This window comes from Euprymna scolopes, chromosome 21, assembly GCF_053919585.1.
Source record: "Euprymna scolopes isolate OS-2025 chromosome 21, ASM5391958v1, whole genome shotgun sequence".
In the NCBI taxonomy this organism is placed as follows: domain Eukaryota; kingdom Metazoa; phylum Mollusca; class Cephalopoda; order Sepiida; family Sepiolidae; genus Euprymna; species Euprymna scolopes.
Genome location: NC_136502.1, coordinates 101,806,624 through 101,826,064, shown reverse-complemented (window position 1 = coordinate 101,826,064; position 19,441 = coordinate 101,806,624). Strand labels below are relative to the sequence as shown.

Genomic DNA, 19,441 nt, shown 5'->3' with positions numbered 1-19,441 from the left:
GAAGAGAGTTCCACAAGCTTGCAGTCCTTGGAAAGAAGCTACTGGAATAAGGAGCTGTATTACAATGAGATATTAAAACAATGAATTGATGAAGACCAATAGACCAACGAGTCAAACGAGCTGGAACAAAGGAAGTAGGGAATAGATCAGACAATTCTGAAGAACACACACCAGAATTGTATTTGAGGAAAGGAGAGACTAGCAACATCACATCTGTGATAGAAAGGTTGCAATGAAAAAGCAAGTGTAGAGATAATCAAATTACAAATACGTTTCTACAATTTATCAAGAACCTACAAATAGGATACAGATTCACCAGTCCAAATATGATAACAATACTCCATATATGGTATGATAGTAAATTTGCAGAGATAGAGAAAAGCCTCGAGTATGAGAAAATGTTTAGAGCGATAGCGAGAACTGATTTTATGAGAAGCAGGAAAAGCAATGGATTTGATATATAGAATCCAAAGAAAGATTTAATGTAGCAAGAATATTTCATGTGAATAATTGCTTTATAGATATACTAGCAGGGACCTGACGTTGCCCAGGATTGAATGATGATCAACGTATGCTCCACACTCCCATATTTTTATTGTCATCGAAATTGGGGAAATCATACAGTTTTTAATCAGTTTGATTAATTGCCTACTCTAGTTGGGAACCCATTACGGCACACCAGGAGGAAGCTTCATATGCCTCCCCACAGTAACTTAGTCCACAATACATTGTAGTCTACATTGCACTGTAGAGAACCTACTGTTGTTTTTATAAAATGCAAAAGCTAAGTATCATGGTTTAATTGTGTTCTAAACAGAAACATTCATTTTGAACGCACTCCTGTCATATCAAAGAACCTACTATTGATTTTATATGCCTGGCCTTTCTGCTTGTGCTGTAATAATGGCTTGAATTTAAGTTTAAAATGAAAAAGTTAAATATCAAGGTTCAATTGTTCTTTAAACAGAAACATTTATTTTGAATGCTCCCCTGTCATATCAAAGAACCTACTGTTGATTTTATATGCCGGCCCTTTCTGCTTCTGTGGTAATAAAACTTTTCAAATGCACTTATGATGTTAGGCTGTATAAGGTGTTAACATTAGTTAAAATCGTCTGTTCATTCTTTCATCAGATTTTTTTTTAATCATTGATCATCTATTCTTATCGAAGTCATTCCAATGCAAAACCTATCAAAGAACACTGCCAAGCACATAAAGTACATTTGTGTGAAATTTTTAAAAAATCGGCTCTGCCTTATCGGAGTCCATAGGGAACTCACACACACACACACACACACACACACACACACACACACACACACACACACACACCTTTTATATAATAGTAGAGATAGGATAATGGCAGGTGTAAGAATTTTTCTAGTCCAGTAGAGGAAGTTTACCTTCTTTGAGGCAAACTTGGCAGCATCTTATTCTACTTCATGTTGCCTGAGAATGTCAGGTTGAGGAGTTTAAACATTGAGCTTTCAGAAAAGGTGTTATCGACCGTGATAATCAGTGGTTGGAAAGGGTGGCGAGTTAGGAAGCAAGATGTTTGTTCTCATTACATTTAGATGGATGCATGATTGTACTAATTGAGGAAACAGATAGCCAGGAAGGAATTCCAAAGAAAAGTTGTCCAACGAAGTAGACTATCAGACTAGAAAATCTTCCAGCATTTAAGGACGTATACAGTGAAGAGGTGGGTTTTTGATGGTATTTATATTGACAAGGTGCAAGTGCAATCAGTTCGTCAGACCACATTCCATTGAATATTTGTAGCACAAGCATAGAGATGCAACATTGTGGTGATGGGACAGTGACTGGAGCTTGACAGATTGTGCGGACCTATTAAGTTTGAAATTAATTTTTTCATTAGCGACTGATGCATTAGTCTAGATGTGGCAACAATACTCGATTTATGGGCAAATGATGTATTTTTAGAGATACAGGATACTGGCAGATGGGAGAAACTGTCTAGCTTAGTAGAGAGAGAGAGAGAGAGAGAGAGAGAGAGAGGGCCTTCCTACTTTACAGCAGACTTGGCAGCATCCTCTGTGTATTTATTCCACTTCATGTTGCCTGAGAATGTCAGGCTGAGGAGTTTTAATATCATACTCTCGGGAAGTGTGCTATTGGCCATGACAATCAGGGGTTGCAAACGTTTCTCACATAAGGAGTTTTACTATCCTTATATGTGACCATTTTGCTATTCTACTTCACATTTGAGGACATTTTCCTTGCTTGTGTGTGCATTCGATATGACCCCATGCCAGGAATCATTGTGGTGGGAGTATGAAAATCAAGAATATATATAAACCTAAATGTCAATTCTTTAGGCGAAGATTTTTGATTTTCTAGCATAGTAGAGGGACCCACGTTCTTTGCAGCAGACTTTGCAGTATCTTCTATGTATTTTTTTTTCAATTCATGTTAATCATAATTGCTAGTCTGGAGATTTTCAATGTTGAGCTTTCGAGAAGGGTACTATTGGTTTCTAAGGATTCAGCCATAGCATTCAGCATTTGGAAAAGTTTCTTATAATTTTAAAAGAAAAGAACTTTGTCTTATTAGCATTAATAGTCCAATTCTACTAGTGAGTGGTTGTCATTTTCTAAAGATTCAACAATTGCCTTGGATATGCGTACATTTGTTTTTCCTATATTTCTGATCATGACTGGTGGAATAAGAGTATGTTACTCCTGCGGATAAAATAAAGGGTTCCATTCGAAATTACATACAAATTCACGAGTTTAACAGAAAAATTCCTGAGTTTGACAAAATACACCTGAAAAATGTCAAAGGTTACATCAACCAAAACTTTGTGAAAATAAAATAATATTCAAGGCGAGAACAGTAGTCCTAAGAATCCAAATAATCCAAATTATCAATCCTCATCTCAAAAATTCATAAACTTAAAAACCTTACATGTATCAAGCGATACTACAGTAGCTTCACTTAATTTATCCAACGTACGATATATACATTCAGAAATGATAGTTAGGATATGCACAGTAGAAGGTAGTAGAGTCTGAATCCATGCTGTTTACTTTTATCAGAGAGAAGTTTAGCATTTTTAATGTGGTGGACTGTCATTAGAGAGATTAATGATTCAAAGAATGAAGTGATATCACAGAGTCAATGATCCAGCCTTCAATGAGGCAAGATTCTGCAAGCATTTGTTATACATTTTGGAGAGGACAGGGGCTAGCTCAGAAGAGCATTTCTTTATTACTATAGCAAAGCAAAAAATATAGCTCACATGCTTTACAGTGTGAAATGTTTTTATGATAGCCAAAACATGAGAAAGGGTGGTGACTAGATCATATAATGTGATTTCCGTCTGTAGCGGAAAGTTTGGGAGGGACTGGTTTGTAGGGTCCCAGGTGGAGTTTAGAGCAAACTGCTGAGTAACTAATTCAGCCTTGTGTGTTGTCGTGGAAGTGAATTTATGAAGGCTATATTATGAAGGAATTGTTGATTTTCCATTGTTCATCACAGTCTGATAGATTTTCCTGAAATCTAGTGCTTGATTTTAAATTGAACTTATTAATACATAACTTGACTTGACGTAAGGTGACATTCACCCAAGATGGGTTGAATCCGCTCCTCCTGGATAAACATAGAGTACGCATGACAGTTCACACTGGCTAAGATAATGAGGGGCAGTCAGTTCCAGAACCACCATACACCATAGACCTGTAGATTGGAGATAGGTTTGATGTCTGTTGTGATGATGTATAACTATGTCTTCAGCTGACATCCCAGGCATTATTGTCAATCTTGGAGTGGTTCTGGAGCTATTGCTTCATGAATGAACTCTCTTGGGATGTGGCATGCAGCATGACCAAACCAGCAGTCTCCTCTTTAAAAGAGATTGGTTGAAGGAGATGATTCTAATCTATGGGGGTAGATTACTCTTGTCTCCTCAGCTATGACTAAGTGCAAGTGGTAATTAATTTATCATCTGTTAAGTCTAAATCAAGTGTTAATTAAATTATTATCACGTGTAGTAAGGATTGAATCTTTAACCTTTGGAAGAACAAACAAGACAAACATGGTTGTAATGTTTCAGAACTTTTTTAGATGAGGAAGGATGATTAGTTTTAACTAAATTATTCTCACTACTATTCTCAACTTGATTGTTATTTGCATAAGGTTCTTGGCAATGTAACCTCTGACCTTTTTTCAAATTGAACCTTTTATTTAATCCACTGTATAAGAGGATGGATTCACAATGCTTATCTGAGCTTCAATCTATGCCTCCCCCCTTGCCAAACTTTCACAAAAACACTCATCTATCTGGAACCACTATCAATAATTTCCCCCACTCTTTATCTGTGCCTAAACCTAAATATAGATTCCATGAACAAAGCTCCTATCTTAGAACTGCACGCCTGTGGAACACTCTTTTGTTTCCCTGCTTTCCAACTGACTACAATATGATCGTCTTCAAGTCCAACGTAAACAAATTCTTGATGAGCCATCCCTTTAAGTAATCCAATTTACCAAATTTCCACTACAAATGATTACTATGATATTGTCCCATTGACTACCGTAAACTCATTAACCCTTATCCTAGAGTGGCTTCTGGGCCTTGATTAATAATAAATCCTTTGTAAAAAAACAAAAAAACAAACAAAAGCAACAATACATATATGCAAACAAAGAAACAACAAAATCATTTTTAAAAAAAACAACGGATTTTAAAAGATTTTTGGAGGGTTTATTCCTCATAATTTAGCAGAACAAATGATGACTTTCTTCATCATGAATTTTATATTCACATTTTACATTGAATTATTATTTTTGCATTTTGGTTAAAATTCATAAATGTCACCTTTTGTGGGAAATCCCACAATCCTTTTGCGTTCAGTAAATAAAATTATCTCTACTCAGCCACACTTGTCGTATATTCCTCTTTTGAATTTATGCTAATTCATAATTTCTTTTCACTAACAATGCACCCCACAACGTTATTGAATTATTATGTTTGGTTAAAATTCATAAATGTTCTTTTCATTTATCCTGTTATGATTTCTCGTATAAGTGTATAAATTTTATGATGTTATCCAGTATCCACTATTAAAGTGTTTTGGTTCAATTAATTGAGTATTTGTGTTCTTTTACAATTCCATAGAAGTATACATTTTCCATGAATGTCATTGTGGAACTCTGGAACATTTTTTTTTTTTTTTGTCTTATTTTTAAGAATCAATATTTTCATTAAATTTCATGCTACACATATATGTGTGGAAAGTAACTTATTATTATGAAATGTTTGTAATTTATAACTGCAATATTCGTACAAGTGAATAGATACGATGAGAAAATTGCAAGTCCGATAACTCTTACCTTATTATCTCCCCTTTTGTTTAAAATCCGATAATCCTTTTGTGTTTAATAAAATTTTTCTCTTTACCCGGCCACATTTGTCATATATTCTTCCTTTAAACTTTTGCTAATTCCTAATCTTTTTCCACTAATAATGCAATTCGAAACAGGATTCACTTCCAAACTAATTAACCAATTCTTATGAATTTTTAGAACACAGCTGCTGAACGTAAAGAATCGTAATATGATTTGTATTTAGTTTAATCCAGTTTCACGCAAGGAGAATAAAACAGGGTGAAAATTCAAATTCTTTCAAATTTTGTGAAATTTTAAAAATATTTTGGCATCAGTTTTTGACAATCTCGAAACTTCAGTTTCTTTGAAGTATTTTAAAGGCAGTTTAGTCGGTATATGGGTACAACATTTAAATATTTCAGATTTGCATTAAATTCGATCCATGGTCATTACTTACCAATTAAGCATGATTCCATAATTTAAATTTCTCGTTGAGACCTTTTAAATCTGATATTTTCGAGCATCTAAATGATATAAGGGGTTTTGATCAAAATTGGAGAAAGTATTCAAAACATAAGGTTTACTACGATGTGTTGATTTTGATCTTTGTGAGATTTTTTTTTTTTTTTTTTTTTACAGTTTTTTAGGGTTTAAAATGCTTTTAGGGCACAACCTAATAAAATAAATAATTCCATACAAGCTTCTGAAATGACGAACGCAACAACTTCATAAAAGGTAACACAGAAAAAGTTTATTAAGGAGAAAGTGATATGTTCTTTGTCAAAAGCTGGACTCCGGCTACCTGGTGCTATCGTGGTAGTTATTCCCTGTGGAATCGTCGATACCGTTAGAAATCACCGAGGTGGAGAGAGAGAAGAAAAGGGAGGTCTGTTCTGTTTGGTGTCTCTCTCTGTAAGGACAAGTTGTTCTTCAAACCGGATGCTGGCCAATTTCCTTAGGGGATAGGAAGGATCAATACGCCGTACCCCTGATTGGTCAGTATGTGGCCAAATAGCACAGGGGAGAGGCATTGATTCGAGGAAGAAAATAGTTCCATTTGTTTCTGCTACAGTTTTTTTACAATATAACTGATTTTTTATCAAAATTGGAGAAAGTATTCAAGATATAAGATTTACTAACATGTGTTGATTTTGATCTTTGTGAGTTTTTTTTACCAATTATCAATTTCTGTAAATTCCTTATCTTTTTCAACTAATAATACGACCTGCAACAAAAGTGTACAGCATAAGGTTTTATTTACAATTCTATTCATTATCAACTTCACAAACTGCATGGGAACTGCATCGACTGATTTCACAAGAAACTCATTTTTTTATGAGTGACCACTCATTAAGGTTATGAACACTTGAGGACAAGTGTTAACGAGACGGTGAGATTGACAATGGATTGATGATAAATACTATGAAAGGATTGAAAATTTCTACATATCACCTATTCAAAACAACAACCCGTCCCAAAAAGACTCTTCAATTCTTCCCATTTTGTCAGAAACATTGCTTGGAATGTGAATAGTTGTTGTTTTCTGAGTCGGCTGTTGTTTTGCGTTGAAATATTTTCATAGTATTGCTCATCATTCAACTTGTAAAAGAAGTTCCTTGTGAAATCAGTTGATGCAGTTTCCAGACAGCTTGTGGAACAATGATAACAGCTCTTTTTGGGGGAGCTAGAGATCCTCATATTTAAAAGCCTTATTTCCAACCTTCTTTGTCCTTTTGAGAAGGCAACTAGGATTGAAAAGAGTGTTATAAAAACATAGTGACTTCAGAGCATGTTGTTAATCAGAGTTGATTACCTGAAGCTGATAGATGATTATATTATGAACTTGAGAGCAAAGACTGTTTAAAGGTCAAAAGTAATGAACATAAACAATTTGTTATCAGAGTCTTGTGAAATAATAAATATCTCAGTATCTTTGATTTTAATATGAATCAATCTCTCTCTCTCTCTCCCTCTTTCTCGCCCTCTCTTTCTAGTTCTCTCTCATTTTCTACCATGAGAGGAAGATTTGTAATTCAGTTGAAAACGGGACTCTGTCCAGGGCAATTGGAATTTGGACACCATTTGTAGCGGCCATAAAAAAAATGCGATCTGATCGCAGTCAGTGACGGTCACAGGACTTGAAATCGTGATTCTGTTGGCAATGGATTGCTTATCTTGACTTTCGAGTTTTTTTTTAATTCTCCCTTTTAAATGTTATTTTAACAGAATATAAAAACACATGTTGTTTGTTCCTGACTACAATTCCTACAAGCGTTCAATGGTCCAACCCAGATAATTCTCTGGAGAGACTTAATTCTATGGAGAAAATCCTACCAGTAATGACACAGAGAACTGGACATAAGACTCATCAAGCAGACATAACAGACGTCATATCAATCCCTGGATCTTAAAGGAGATGTGTCTATTATTTTAGCACATGTAACACTTGGGAAACGCTCAGAACATAACAGTCATTTCAAAAACGTCTGCACAACATGATGAAACCCTCAGGTAAATGATCATGTCATAAGCTTAAGGGGCTCATTCATATTGAATTCTAAATAAAACCAACATGTTGTACACTTGTAAGAAATATATTTTAATAATAACAGTGGATTTCTATTAATCTTAACACATGTGTGTGTGATTGAGCCCTAATAGACTGAACTAGACGATACAACCTTTATCTACGACAACTAGAGACTGCACCAAACACAATCATGGCAAGTAAAAAGAAAAAAGTATTGTCTATAACTTCCTGATGATGGCTTTTGTATAAGCTGAAAATTAGAAATTTTAAATAAATATTTATTAAAAAAATAAAAATACTGCACTTGTCTGATCTTTTGACCATCATGTTTTGTATTTTAATAATAAATTGCAACAACTCAAAAAAGAGATAATTTTCCACTCATAAAGCTGAGCAACTGAAAATGATATGCGATGTTTTTCAACACAGCGCACATTACAAATTCAAAGCAGCAAGCGACAATTTAGAAGAGGAAGAAAAGAAAAAAGAAAAAGTAAAAAAACACACACACAATTTATGAAAAAGACACACAAGTTATTAAATTCAGGGCAGGAAAAAAAAATGTAAAAAAATATGAATTTCACATCTTTATGTGACGAACTCAAAACCCCAGCCGGATTTATTGGATTTTTGCCAACAAAAAAAATTACTGGCAAGGTCGAAAACATGTTCGTCTTGTGGACACAGCTGTCAGCTTATGAGAAGAGCAAAGGTGTCAGGCTAGCAATTGCTGAACGTATAATTCACTAAGGACTGGCACTTTTTTCGCCAAGTCCAGGCTTACAATAGCAACAATTATCAAAATCATTTACCTGTGGGCCTACCACCAAGCCACGAAAAAAGATCTCCAACATGAATGCGGTTTAAGGTCATCACACACCATTGTCGATTGGAAAAATTTCCTAAGAGACATCCCTGGAGAATATTTTCTCAGAAATCCCCGGCAGATAGGGGGCCCAAGCCATACGGTGGAAATAGACGAGGCAGTATTCAATCGCCGAAAACATAACGTAGGCCGACTTATCACACCGGTCTGGGTCTTCAGTGGATACGACCCTGCAGAAAAGGAGGGTTTCTTGGTGAGTGTACCAAACCCTCTTTCCCTTAATAAAACAGTATATTCTGCTGGGGACCACGGTCGTATCAGACTGTTGGAAGGCATACAAGAAAGTGGGGAGGAGAGAAGTATCGCCATTTGACGGCGAACCACAGCCTTCATTTTGTAGATCCCGAAACGAAGGCTATGACAAATCATGTGGAGCGAATGTGGAAGGAAGTGAAACAACGCAACAAAGTTGAATTCGGGACCAACCAGGAGCTTTTGGACACATATCTCCTAGAGTTTATGTGGAGGCAAAGATTTGGTAATGCTCCGTTTGTCTCCATATTAGCTCAAATCGCCGAAAGCTACCCGGTTGATGACAAGCTGCGCCCTTCCACATCCGCTACCACCTCTGCGTGTCCACTTTGTCATCGTGTGATACTGTCTAACAGTCTGAGGAAACAACAACATGACCCCCCCCCCTGCAGAAAAAAGAACAAATGTTTCACTTTTCTAAAAAAAAAAAAAAGAAGACTTCTCCCTCCCCCCAGTTTGGTTTCGCTTTTTTTTTGTAAAAAAAAAAAAAATTGTTTCAACTTTACACGTTTTTAAACAAAAAAACATTAAAAAAATACTCCCCAACCAACTCCCCTCCCCAAAAAAGACAGTTTTGTTTCTATTTTTCTTGTAACAAAAACAGAAAGAAAAAAAAAATCTTTGAAAGTATCGTTTTGGACTTACCAGTGAATCTTTTATTGAACTAACAAATGTTTAAAATTATTTTTCCATAAAAAAATATTTATATATATATATAAAAAAAAAATGTTATACCATTTTCCTTTATTGGTAATAAAACTTTAAAGTTAAGGTAAGTTTTCTTTTTCTTTTTCTTGTAATGCTATGTGACACTCTGCTTAATTTCCTCGGCTTACTCATGCTGTTGACGTCAGTGTCCGGTGACAGCCGAGCGGTCGCTGAGTTACGTCCATATCACTTTTTGCACTAGTACCGAAATTTTTTTTATGATTTATTTTTGAACCCTAACCCTAGTACCTAAAAGTCATTGGAATGTTGTTCATTTTGATCACATTACATAATTTTGATCACATTACATAATTTTGATCACATTACATAATTTTACAAAACAAGTTATGAATTGTTGCTAGATGCTAGTTTAAGGATTGGTAATAATTGTAAGCTTTTCATCCTTCTAACTAATTGCTCTATCGAGGTTTGAGAATCTGTATCAATTGAAACTTGCTACAACAGCAGGCAGGTGAAAAATCTCGCTGCTCAAGATTTAAATAAACCGTCTCCCAGGCTTGTCCAATCACAAGCCAGCTCTCAATCACGTGACCGAGTACATAAAAGGCGAAATCGGCAACTGAACTATTCTCTCCTTCAACAAAACAGATTTTACAAGCAGATGTCACGGACGGACATATTAAAAATCTTCACTACTTTGAATTTTCTAAAATACAACTTACCGTCACAGATGGACACACATAAAAGAACCTTTCTTCTATATACAATATACATTTCTGGTTTTCAGAAGAAAACTAATCCAAAAAGGGGGTATCTGTAACAGTCAAAACTTGCTACAATAGCAGGCAGGGGCGAAATCTCACAACTTGAGATTTAAATCAACTGTCTTCCTGGATTGTCCAATCACAAGCCAGCTCTCAATCACGTGACCGAGTACATAAAAGGCAAAATCGGCAACTCTTCTTTCTCTTTCTTCCTGGCTTTCACTGGCAGCAAACATTCGCCTGAGCCTTTGGCCTGAGGCTAACGTAAGTACAACAAGCCAACATGGCGACCTTCAAACACCCACTTATTTCCACGTGTGGTACCTACACGAACTTTCTTTATCATGCTACAGAACTGGCCTCATTGATACACCGACACACACTCCTAGTACCCACTACAACACATAAACACACTAAAGACTTTGCTTTAATCATTCTCCTTTAACTGTCCTCTTTCATCCTAACGACTACTGGCTACAAACATGTGCAAACAGAACTATTCTCTTCTTCAACAAGCCGGCATATTATTAAATCTACTTTTACACACAAGAACACTTCCAGCTACTAAGCCGTTTCTCTCTTGCACACGCTACTAATGAGGATGACAAATAAAGTTGTTATTTAGATGTTAAAATGAGACTCTCTTTTCTTGTCTTCATATTTAACTAAAATGGAATATGCAGCCTTCAATGATTTTCTTTATCTTCATTTTTCTTAGCCTCGTAAATACAACAAAAATTTTCAGTATTGGTAACATTTCACGTTGCCAGAAAATATATTTTTTCCTTTTTTTTTTTTTTTTTAATTACATTTTCACTCCAAACAAGGCAAATTGCCACTTTGGTGTAGGGGGCTACTATCAATGGCAACTACTGGGGTCCTATGTAGGGATTTGGGCAGCAAGATCACGTTACACTTGAACATCTGCATGTCAGTACAGTTGGGGAAGCAGGGACCTGGAATGGAATTCCAGATTCTAGCGGTTCTGGGGAAGAAACTACTGGAGTAGAAAGATCTTTTACATCTAGGGATCTCTACTGTGTGGGGGTGGGATTTAGCTGCTTGTTGGCTTTGTCGAGGGTGTCTATGTCGTGGGGGCACAAGTGTCTGCAGTTCGCCAGACATTCACTATTAAAATACTTGTAGAATAGGCAGAGGGATGCAACGTTTTGTCGATGGGACAGAGGCTGAAGCTTAGATGCCAGTTCAGGACCTATCAGATTGGCGACTCTCTTTTGAACCTTGTCTAGGAGCGAGAGACTAGTAGCAGATGCACCAGCCCAAATGTGACAGTAATACTCCATACATGGGCGAATGGTGGCCTTATAGAGATATAGGATACTTTCGGGTGTTAGTAGTTTTCTAGCACGGTAGAGAGAGCCGACCTTCTTCACAGCGGCCCTGGCAATGCTTTCCTTTCAAAAATTCGGTTTGACCACATACTCATCACAAACAACAAAAAAAAAAGAGCATTAAAAAAAAAGTAGCACTTTTCACAGAAAAGTTAAGATATATTCAAATGTCATTTTCTCATCACCTAGAAACCACTTGAACACGATTCTACCACTGAAAGTTCTTTGCACCAAGAAGAAAGACAAAACATTCTCGTCGAACACGATAAACTAAAAAAGCATCAACATTTTCAAAAACATGTGTCACATTAGCAAAGCTAAAAACATTTTAACGGAAACACATTTCACTAGAAATACTTCCCACATTTTCATAGAAAATGATAAAACGTTTCAATCAAATGCGTTTCTTTGAAATGAACAAAACAACAAAAAAACATCTTTTCTTTCACAACGGCTACATATATAAAAAAGAAGAGTGAAAACTTTCTTCGTGTACGAAAGCACTCTTAACACTTGACTTTTATTTGTTTTCATGCTATTTTTTACTATTACCAACCCCCTGCCTTAAACGCGCACCTCGGATATTTAAACAACAACAACAACAACAACAAAAAACATGGGTCAACTCGGCTCCATTTATACATGTGGCGTAAATATTCTCTGCTACAAGAAACATTTCCCCTGCAAAATTATCTCACAAAAAATTCTTTTCACCGAAAAGCAACAACTTTTTATCCCCGCAGAAAAAATAAGTAACTTTTTACTGAACATTTAAGTCCAACAAAATTGCGTTACTGGCGACTAGCCATCCAAAACACTCTTCACAGAAAAACATACTTGAAACATTTATTTTTTCACACCCTCCACCGGAGGTACTTTCTGAAGTAGACTCCTCAACACAACAATTTGTCACTGATGTTTAGCAACAAGCAACTTAACGACTTCAGTTTTCACAGAAATAGATCAAATTTAATGAAATTTTATAAAATTCTATGAAACAAATTTGAACACAGTCATAAACATCAAGCTTCGTGTTAACACAAAAAACAGATTTTACAAGCAGCTGTCACGGACGGACATATTAAAAATCCTCACTACTTTGAATTTTCTAATATACAACTTACCGTCACAGACGGACACACATAAAAGAACCTTTCTTCTATATACAATATACATTTCTGGTTTTTGGAAGAAAACTAATTCAACAAGGGGGTATCTGTAGCAGTCGAAACTTGCTACAATAGCAGGCAGGGGTGACATCTCACAACTTGAGATTTAAATCAACTGTCTTCCTGGATTGTCCAATCACAAGCCAGCTCTCAATCACGTGACCGAGTACATAAAAGGTGAAATCGGCAACTCTTCTTTCTCTTTCTTCCTGGCTTTCGCTGGCAGCAGATATTCGCCTGAGCCTTTGACCTGAGGCTAACGTAAGTAGAACATGCCAACATTGCGACCTTCAAACACCCACTTATTTCCACGTGTGGTACCTACACGGACTTTCTTTATCATGCTACAGAAGTGGTCTCATTGATACACCGACACACACTCCTAGTACCCACTACAACACATAAACACACTAAAGACTTTGCTTTAATCATTCTCCTTTAACTGTCCTCTTTCATCCTAACGACTACTGGCTACAAACATGTGCAAACAGAACTATTCTCTTCTTCAACAAGCCGGCATATTATTAAATCTACTTTTACACACAAGAACACTTCCAGCTACTAAGCCGTTTCTCTCTTGCACACGCTACTAATGAGGATGACAAATAAAGTTGTTATTTAGATGTTAAAATGAGACTCTCTTTTCTTGTCTTCATATTTAACTAAAAATCTATAGTATATCTTTTATAGATAGAACATAAAAAAAATTCCTGGAAATTGGAGAGTTGCCACCTTACTCTCTTCTTGGAACTATACTGTGTTACTTTATTTCGGTTATCTATAATATAAATCTCATCTGTCTGTTTAAATGTATGCATGTATGTATGTATATCTGCCTAAAAATTTCGACAAAGGCGACGGATTTTCACGAAATCGGTATTGTTTTGAAGCTCGACGCTCCGGACGACAAATATTGAAAAATTGGCTAAAAGCATTAATTCCTTCACCCACAACTGAGCACTTTTCTACAGAGAGGGATCGCTTTTTCTGCCGATATTTTCAAAAGTCATCCTCTCTTTTCGATTGACTAGCCTTAATTCAAACCTTTGCCACTTTCGGTTTGGTGATAGCCGCAATAGCAAAGATGTCACTTTTTTTCCACATTCTTTTCCTCCTTTGCAGTACGGGTTCGAGCCTGCCTTCCTACTACCACTTTTTTTTTTTTTTGATCAACACACACCTTCAAACACCCGGGCAACGCCGGGCACTCAGACTAGTTTGAAATAAAAGAATTTTAAAAAACTGTCCAACACATGCTAGTATGAAAAATAGACATTCAATGTGATATGATGATGACAGACAGTAATATAAAAGTACAATAGTACTATATGTTGTTTAGGTCAAGGTCAATACTCAATTAATAAATGTCAAGGTCACCGTAGGTCTTGTTCTTTCAAAGACATTGCATTGAAAAGAAAATGCATTTTTATTATATTCAGTTGATTGTTTACTTTAAAGGATCACTTAAATTTTTTTTTGTTTTAGTAACAAGTCACTGTTTATCAAGGCCCAAATGCCATTTAAGAACAAAGATAAATGGCTTGGGTCAAGTAGATGGTGAAACTAACACCATAATCTGGACAGTATTTAAAACATTTTTTATGGCAGCGGCTCCAAACAAGGCATGAAGCCAGTTGATGTAAGAACTAAGGCTGATTATTGCAAAGATGGAAGATGCCTGTTGACATTAGTCTTGAAAAGGCTATAAGTAGGAGGAAAACAATCAGCAGGAAGTTCTAAAGTCTGCAATTCTTGCAAAAAAGCTACTGGAATCGGCAGCTGTACTATAATGAGACATCTAAACAGTGAATTGGTGAAGACCACGAGACCGAGTTAAACGAGCAAGAATAAATGAAGCAGGGAATAGATCAGACAATTCTAAAATACATATGTTATAATAGTATTTATAGAAAAGACTGAAACCAGCAACATCACGTCTGTGATTAGTTACGCCGTCCAATGCATGCTGGCATGTAAAAAAAGGATGTTAAACCGATGATGATGATGATGATGATGATGATGATGATGATGATGCATCCCTAACGGATCTCACTTATGATAGCCAACTGCAATGATTTTATTTATCTTTAAAAGTTTACAAAATTTCACAAAATAGTATCAACCTCCTTTTAAATAATGCAGAGTGTAATCTCTTCTTATCACATCTGATTTTGACTTTAAGCTGATGTGTAAAGTGAAAAACCAGATTGTAATCAGAAAGTTGATTCCTCTCAATTGTAAAGACTATGGTCTTCGTTTGTTGTCCAAATTAATTGTGTAACCGATTCATCAAAAACATTTTTCTCAAAATGGACAAGAACCAATAATTGCCATGAGATAAGACAGACTAAATAAGTTAACGTGAACGGCTTCAGTCCCCTGCCATTGGACACCTTTTAAAATGCTTGTATATAGTAAACATGATGCAATACAAGTATGGGAGCTAAACCTTTCTGTTTATTGCATATGATTCACATGCATTACAACAGGGAAACTCTAGTTGACTAGCAGGTGACCTTAAGGAAGTTGCTTTAAGATTTTTGGTCAAAGCGAAAAAGTCTACTTGATGACGGCTTCTGGTTTTGAAATCAGAAATCGACAAGCAGTGTTTATAAGAAGAAAAAAAATTCCTTATAAAATTTTTATACTGCCTGGAACGTTTCATTGAATTGGAAACATTTTGCTTAAAGATTTAACCAAATTTCAAAACCGAAAGCTGTCACCAAGTAGACTTTTCACCACAACCAGTTTTTTAATAAAAATGATCATGTTTTTAAGATCTTCTGATGAGCTGTGTGATAGACCCTAATTAATCTAATCTGTTGCCGGCTAGAATTAGAACTGATATTATCTAAACACATCTATCGATCAGAGAAGCTAATTCCTTGGTGTGAATGGTTTCACCAGGATCCTGTTAGTTTCATTGGCATTAATTTTGTATCCTTACTTAAAATGTTGTAGGAATATGCAGACTCTCTTTTAAAAATCACTTTGGAAACTTGTATTCCTTATAAAACATGTAATTTATTGAATAAATACTGAAAATTTGATTTAAATTTGATAATTCTTTGGTTGTATTAAAAAACTGAATTTGTTCACTTGTTTACAAAATGTACTCTCTTCCAGTAAGGATCTTCATATAATAAATGAGGTTGCAAGTGTCCTTAATGCCGGCACTGGGTAGGATTCTACTATTACACATTGCTGCAACATTTTCCATTCTTTCAGGGAGTTAATGTTTTAAATGAAAGCATGGGAAGAACTTTTTCTGCAACATCAGGCTATTTGGTATTAATATTTGCTTTACACAAAAACCAAACACACTGAAGCGCTGTTCCCCCCCCCCCCCCGAGATTAACCACTCATTTCAACACAAAAAAAAAAATTTATAAATGTTTTCATAAAGTGTTCAACAAAAAAGCATGGTTTTAATTTTTTTTTTTTTTGTGGTGGAGGGGGGGGGGGCTGAGTGTATATCTAAAACCCATGTAGATTTCCCCATTAAACATCTAACAAAAAGGCCTCAGATCTAATCCGGATCTCTACTGGTGATCCATCTCAAATCCTGGCTTATTTTGTCTCATGCCTGTGGAGAGCGCACTCGAAGGGGTTGTCCAACCAGTGTTCCAAAGAGGCCCCATAGAAAAACCTCTGGACCAACCATAGTTGTTCTCCCATGTTTGTGGCATTTGAAAAAACTGGGAGTTAATCCATGGATTGGATATCGGTGATGGTTGCATCCTGTGGCTAGACATGGTGGGCGGAGCTAAGTACTGTTCCATAGTCCCTGTTCCAAGAGACATATATTGGTTGTTAATTTTAGGGTCCAGTCTCTGGGGAAAAGCTGACTTCCGTCGTATATGCTCTGACGTGTTGCTAGATGAAGAAACTGATGAAGTTGTGCAGTGAGATGATGACTGAAGCTCTCTGATGCTTTGATCATGTTTGCTAGACTGGTCTTTCAAGTTATTGTTGGTCAACGTATGGTTGTCAGAATGTGTAATAATTAAAGGGTTAGTTTCATTGTTTCTTTCTGGCAACGACTTCGCTGGAGGTAATTTTAACCCATCATTATGTGTCCGTTTATGGTTGTTTAAGATCGAGCGCTGTGAAAACGACTTTCCACACAACTCGCAAGTGAAAGGTCTTTCGTGAGTGTGTGTCCGACGGTGGTTGTCAAGGTTTGTCCGCTGAGCAAATGTCTTCTCGCAGAAGTCACAGCTCAAGGGTTGCTCACCGGTGTGAGTTCGACGGTGGTTGTCGAGATTCGTCCGCTGTGTGAATGTCTTTGAGCAGAACGTGCATCCAAACGGACGATCGCCAGTATGCGTTCTCCGATGGTTATCCAAGTTGGTCCGCTGTGCGAAGGATTTCTCACAGAATGAGCAATGAAATGGCTTTTCGCCAGTGTGTGTTCTTCGGTGGTTGTCAAGATTCGTCCGTTGTGTGAAGGAGCGGCTGCAAAATCCGCAGCGGAAGGGTCTCTCCCCCGTGTGGATCCTCCGATGGTTGTCCAGATTGGTCCGCTGCGCGAACGCCTTCTCGCAGAAGTTGCACCGAAATGGCTTCTCACCGGTATGCGTCCGTTCATGGTTCTTGAGCTCGGTCTGCTGCGTGAAGCATTTCTCGCAGAAGGCACAGCAGTATGGTTTAACTCCACTGTGAGTCCTTTCATGATACTTAAGATTCGTGATCTGTGAAAAAGATTTCTGACACACCGTACACGTATACGGCTTGATCCCTGTATGTATCCTTTCATGGTTATCGAGGTTCGTCCGCTGGCTGAAGGATTTTTCACAATACGAACAGCGAAAGGGTCGATCACCTGTATGAATCCTCCGATGGTTGTCAAAGTTAGTCCGTTGCGCAAAAGATTTGCCACAGAAAGAACAGCTAAATGGCTTCACTCCTGAGTGAGACAGCTCATGCGTTCGTAGATGTGCCCGTTGGGAGAACGCTTTCTTGCAGAACTGACAGTAGAAGTGTTTCTCCTCGGCAGGAGTCTGCTCGTGATTGCTCAGGTTTATCCGCCGAGAGAAACCTTTTCGGCAAACGTCACATTTAAATGGTTTTCGACTATTCCCAGTTCCATGGCTCTCACAGTTGGAATCGTTACCAGGATCTTCATTTGTCTTTTGGAAGCATTTAGCAAAGGGATGGTGTTCATTGGTGGTTGGGGTACGATAAAACGATGGCTGACTATAGATATCAAAGTTGAATTGATTTCCCATATTGTACATGGGTTGGAGAGGATACATTTTGGGATCTGCCGGTTCACTTTTTTTTCTTTTTTTTTTTTTTTTGATTTCTTCAAGTTTCAATTAAATAAAGTATTTGATTTTGGGTTTTTTTTTTGCATTAAAGGTTATACCAGCAAGAGTAAAATCCAATTTTAGAGTCTTTTGTATGACAAAGGTTCATATTTTTAGAGTGGAATTGTATAACACAATTACTATTTAATATATTTGGACATTATTATTTGAGTAACATACAGGATGGATATAAATCATAATATAATACAATGCTTGGCTGGAAAAGTAAAAAATTACGACATAGTTCAGTTCAAAAAGATGCTCAAATATTTTGTAGATGAGTCGTATTAGAATCTTGCATATAGTTTCTGTTATATCTTGATTTTATGTCATGTTATAATTGCATGCTTGTTAGAGATCAGGTATCATCTTTTGAGAGGGACATAAGACTAGATTAAACTGTTTTGACCGACACTAATCAAAGACAGAACAACAACAAAAAAAAATGGAAATGGATATGAAAAAATAATCAAGCTGTGAACTATCCAAAACAGTTCAGTTGAGAGTTTGTTTGGGATAGTTGTTTGTGTCTTGTATTGGGTTTGAACAGATGTAAGTTTCCTGATTGGCGATGGGGAAAACTAGAGGTTTGACTTCTTTAAACTCTACCTTCCATCATCGAAATTATAATCTAAAAAAATCAAAACTTGATTAAGCTACAATTGAGTTTTTCTTTTTCAGAATTCAAATCATTTTATTATTAGTTTTTGGTGCACATTTGACTCCCCATTATTTCCCTTACAGCATAAATGCTTATATATATATATATATATATATATATATATATATATATATATATATATATATAAGCATTTATATATTCCCAAATCGCATTTAGGTAAAAATGTACTTTCGTATAAATAATTGAATTCATTCAAAAAGTATCACTAAAAAAAAAATAAAAATAAAAATAAAACACACATATATATATATATATATATATATATATATATATATATATATATATAGAGAGAGAGAGAGAGAGAGAGAGAGAGATAGATAGATTATTTCATAGTCACCATATTTTTCTTTGTACTATTACCTACATATATACTACACTTCCAATTTACTTTTATATATTGTACTTACTTTTAATATTTCTTAATTATTTTTTACCATTCCTTCATTCTTATTTCATATCTAAATGTTATTAACCT

At 36.1% G+C, this 19,441-nt stretch overlaps 2 protein-coding genes across 2 annotated transcripts in view; one reads left to right on the top strand and one right to left on the bottom strand.

The window, feature by feature from the left end:
* The window catches only part of LOC145242876 (uncharacterized), a 108,200-nt gene that overhangs the window by 33,262 nt on the left and 55,497 nt on the right, over positions 1–19,441 (top strand). The gene's annotated exons all lie outside the window — the stretch shown is intronic.
* On the bottom strand, positions 12,265–19,051 carry LOC145242639 (uncharacterized). Its single transcript, XM_080105759.1, has one exon. The coding sequence runs from the start codon at positions 18,228–18,230 to the stop codon at positions 16,515–16,517; it is 1,716 nt and encodes a 571-aa protein (XP_079961885.1). The 5' UTR covers positions 18,231–19,051; the 3' UTR covers positions 12,265–16,514.

Bases quoted from the DNA above. Each gene is read 5' to 3' on its own strand.
- LOC145242639 (XM_080105759.1), bottom strand. From the start codon at position 18,230: ATGTATCCTCTCCAACCCATGTACAATATGGGAAATCAATTCAACTTT.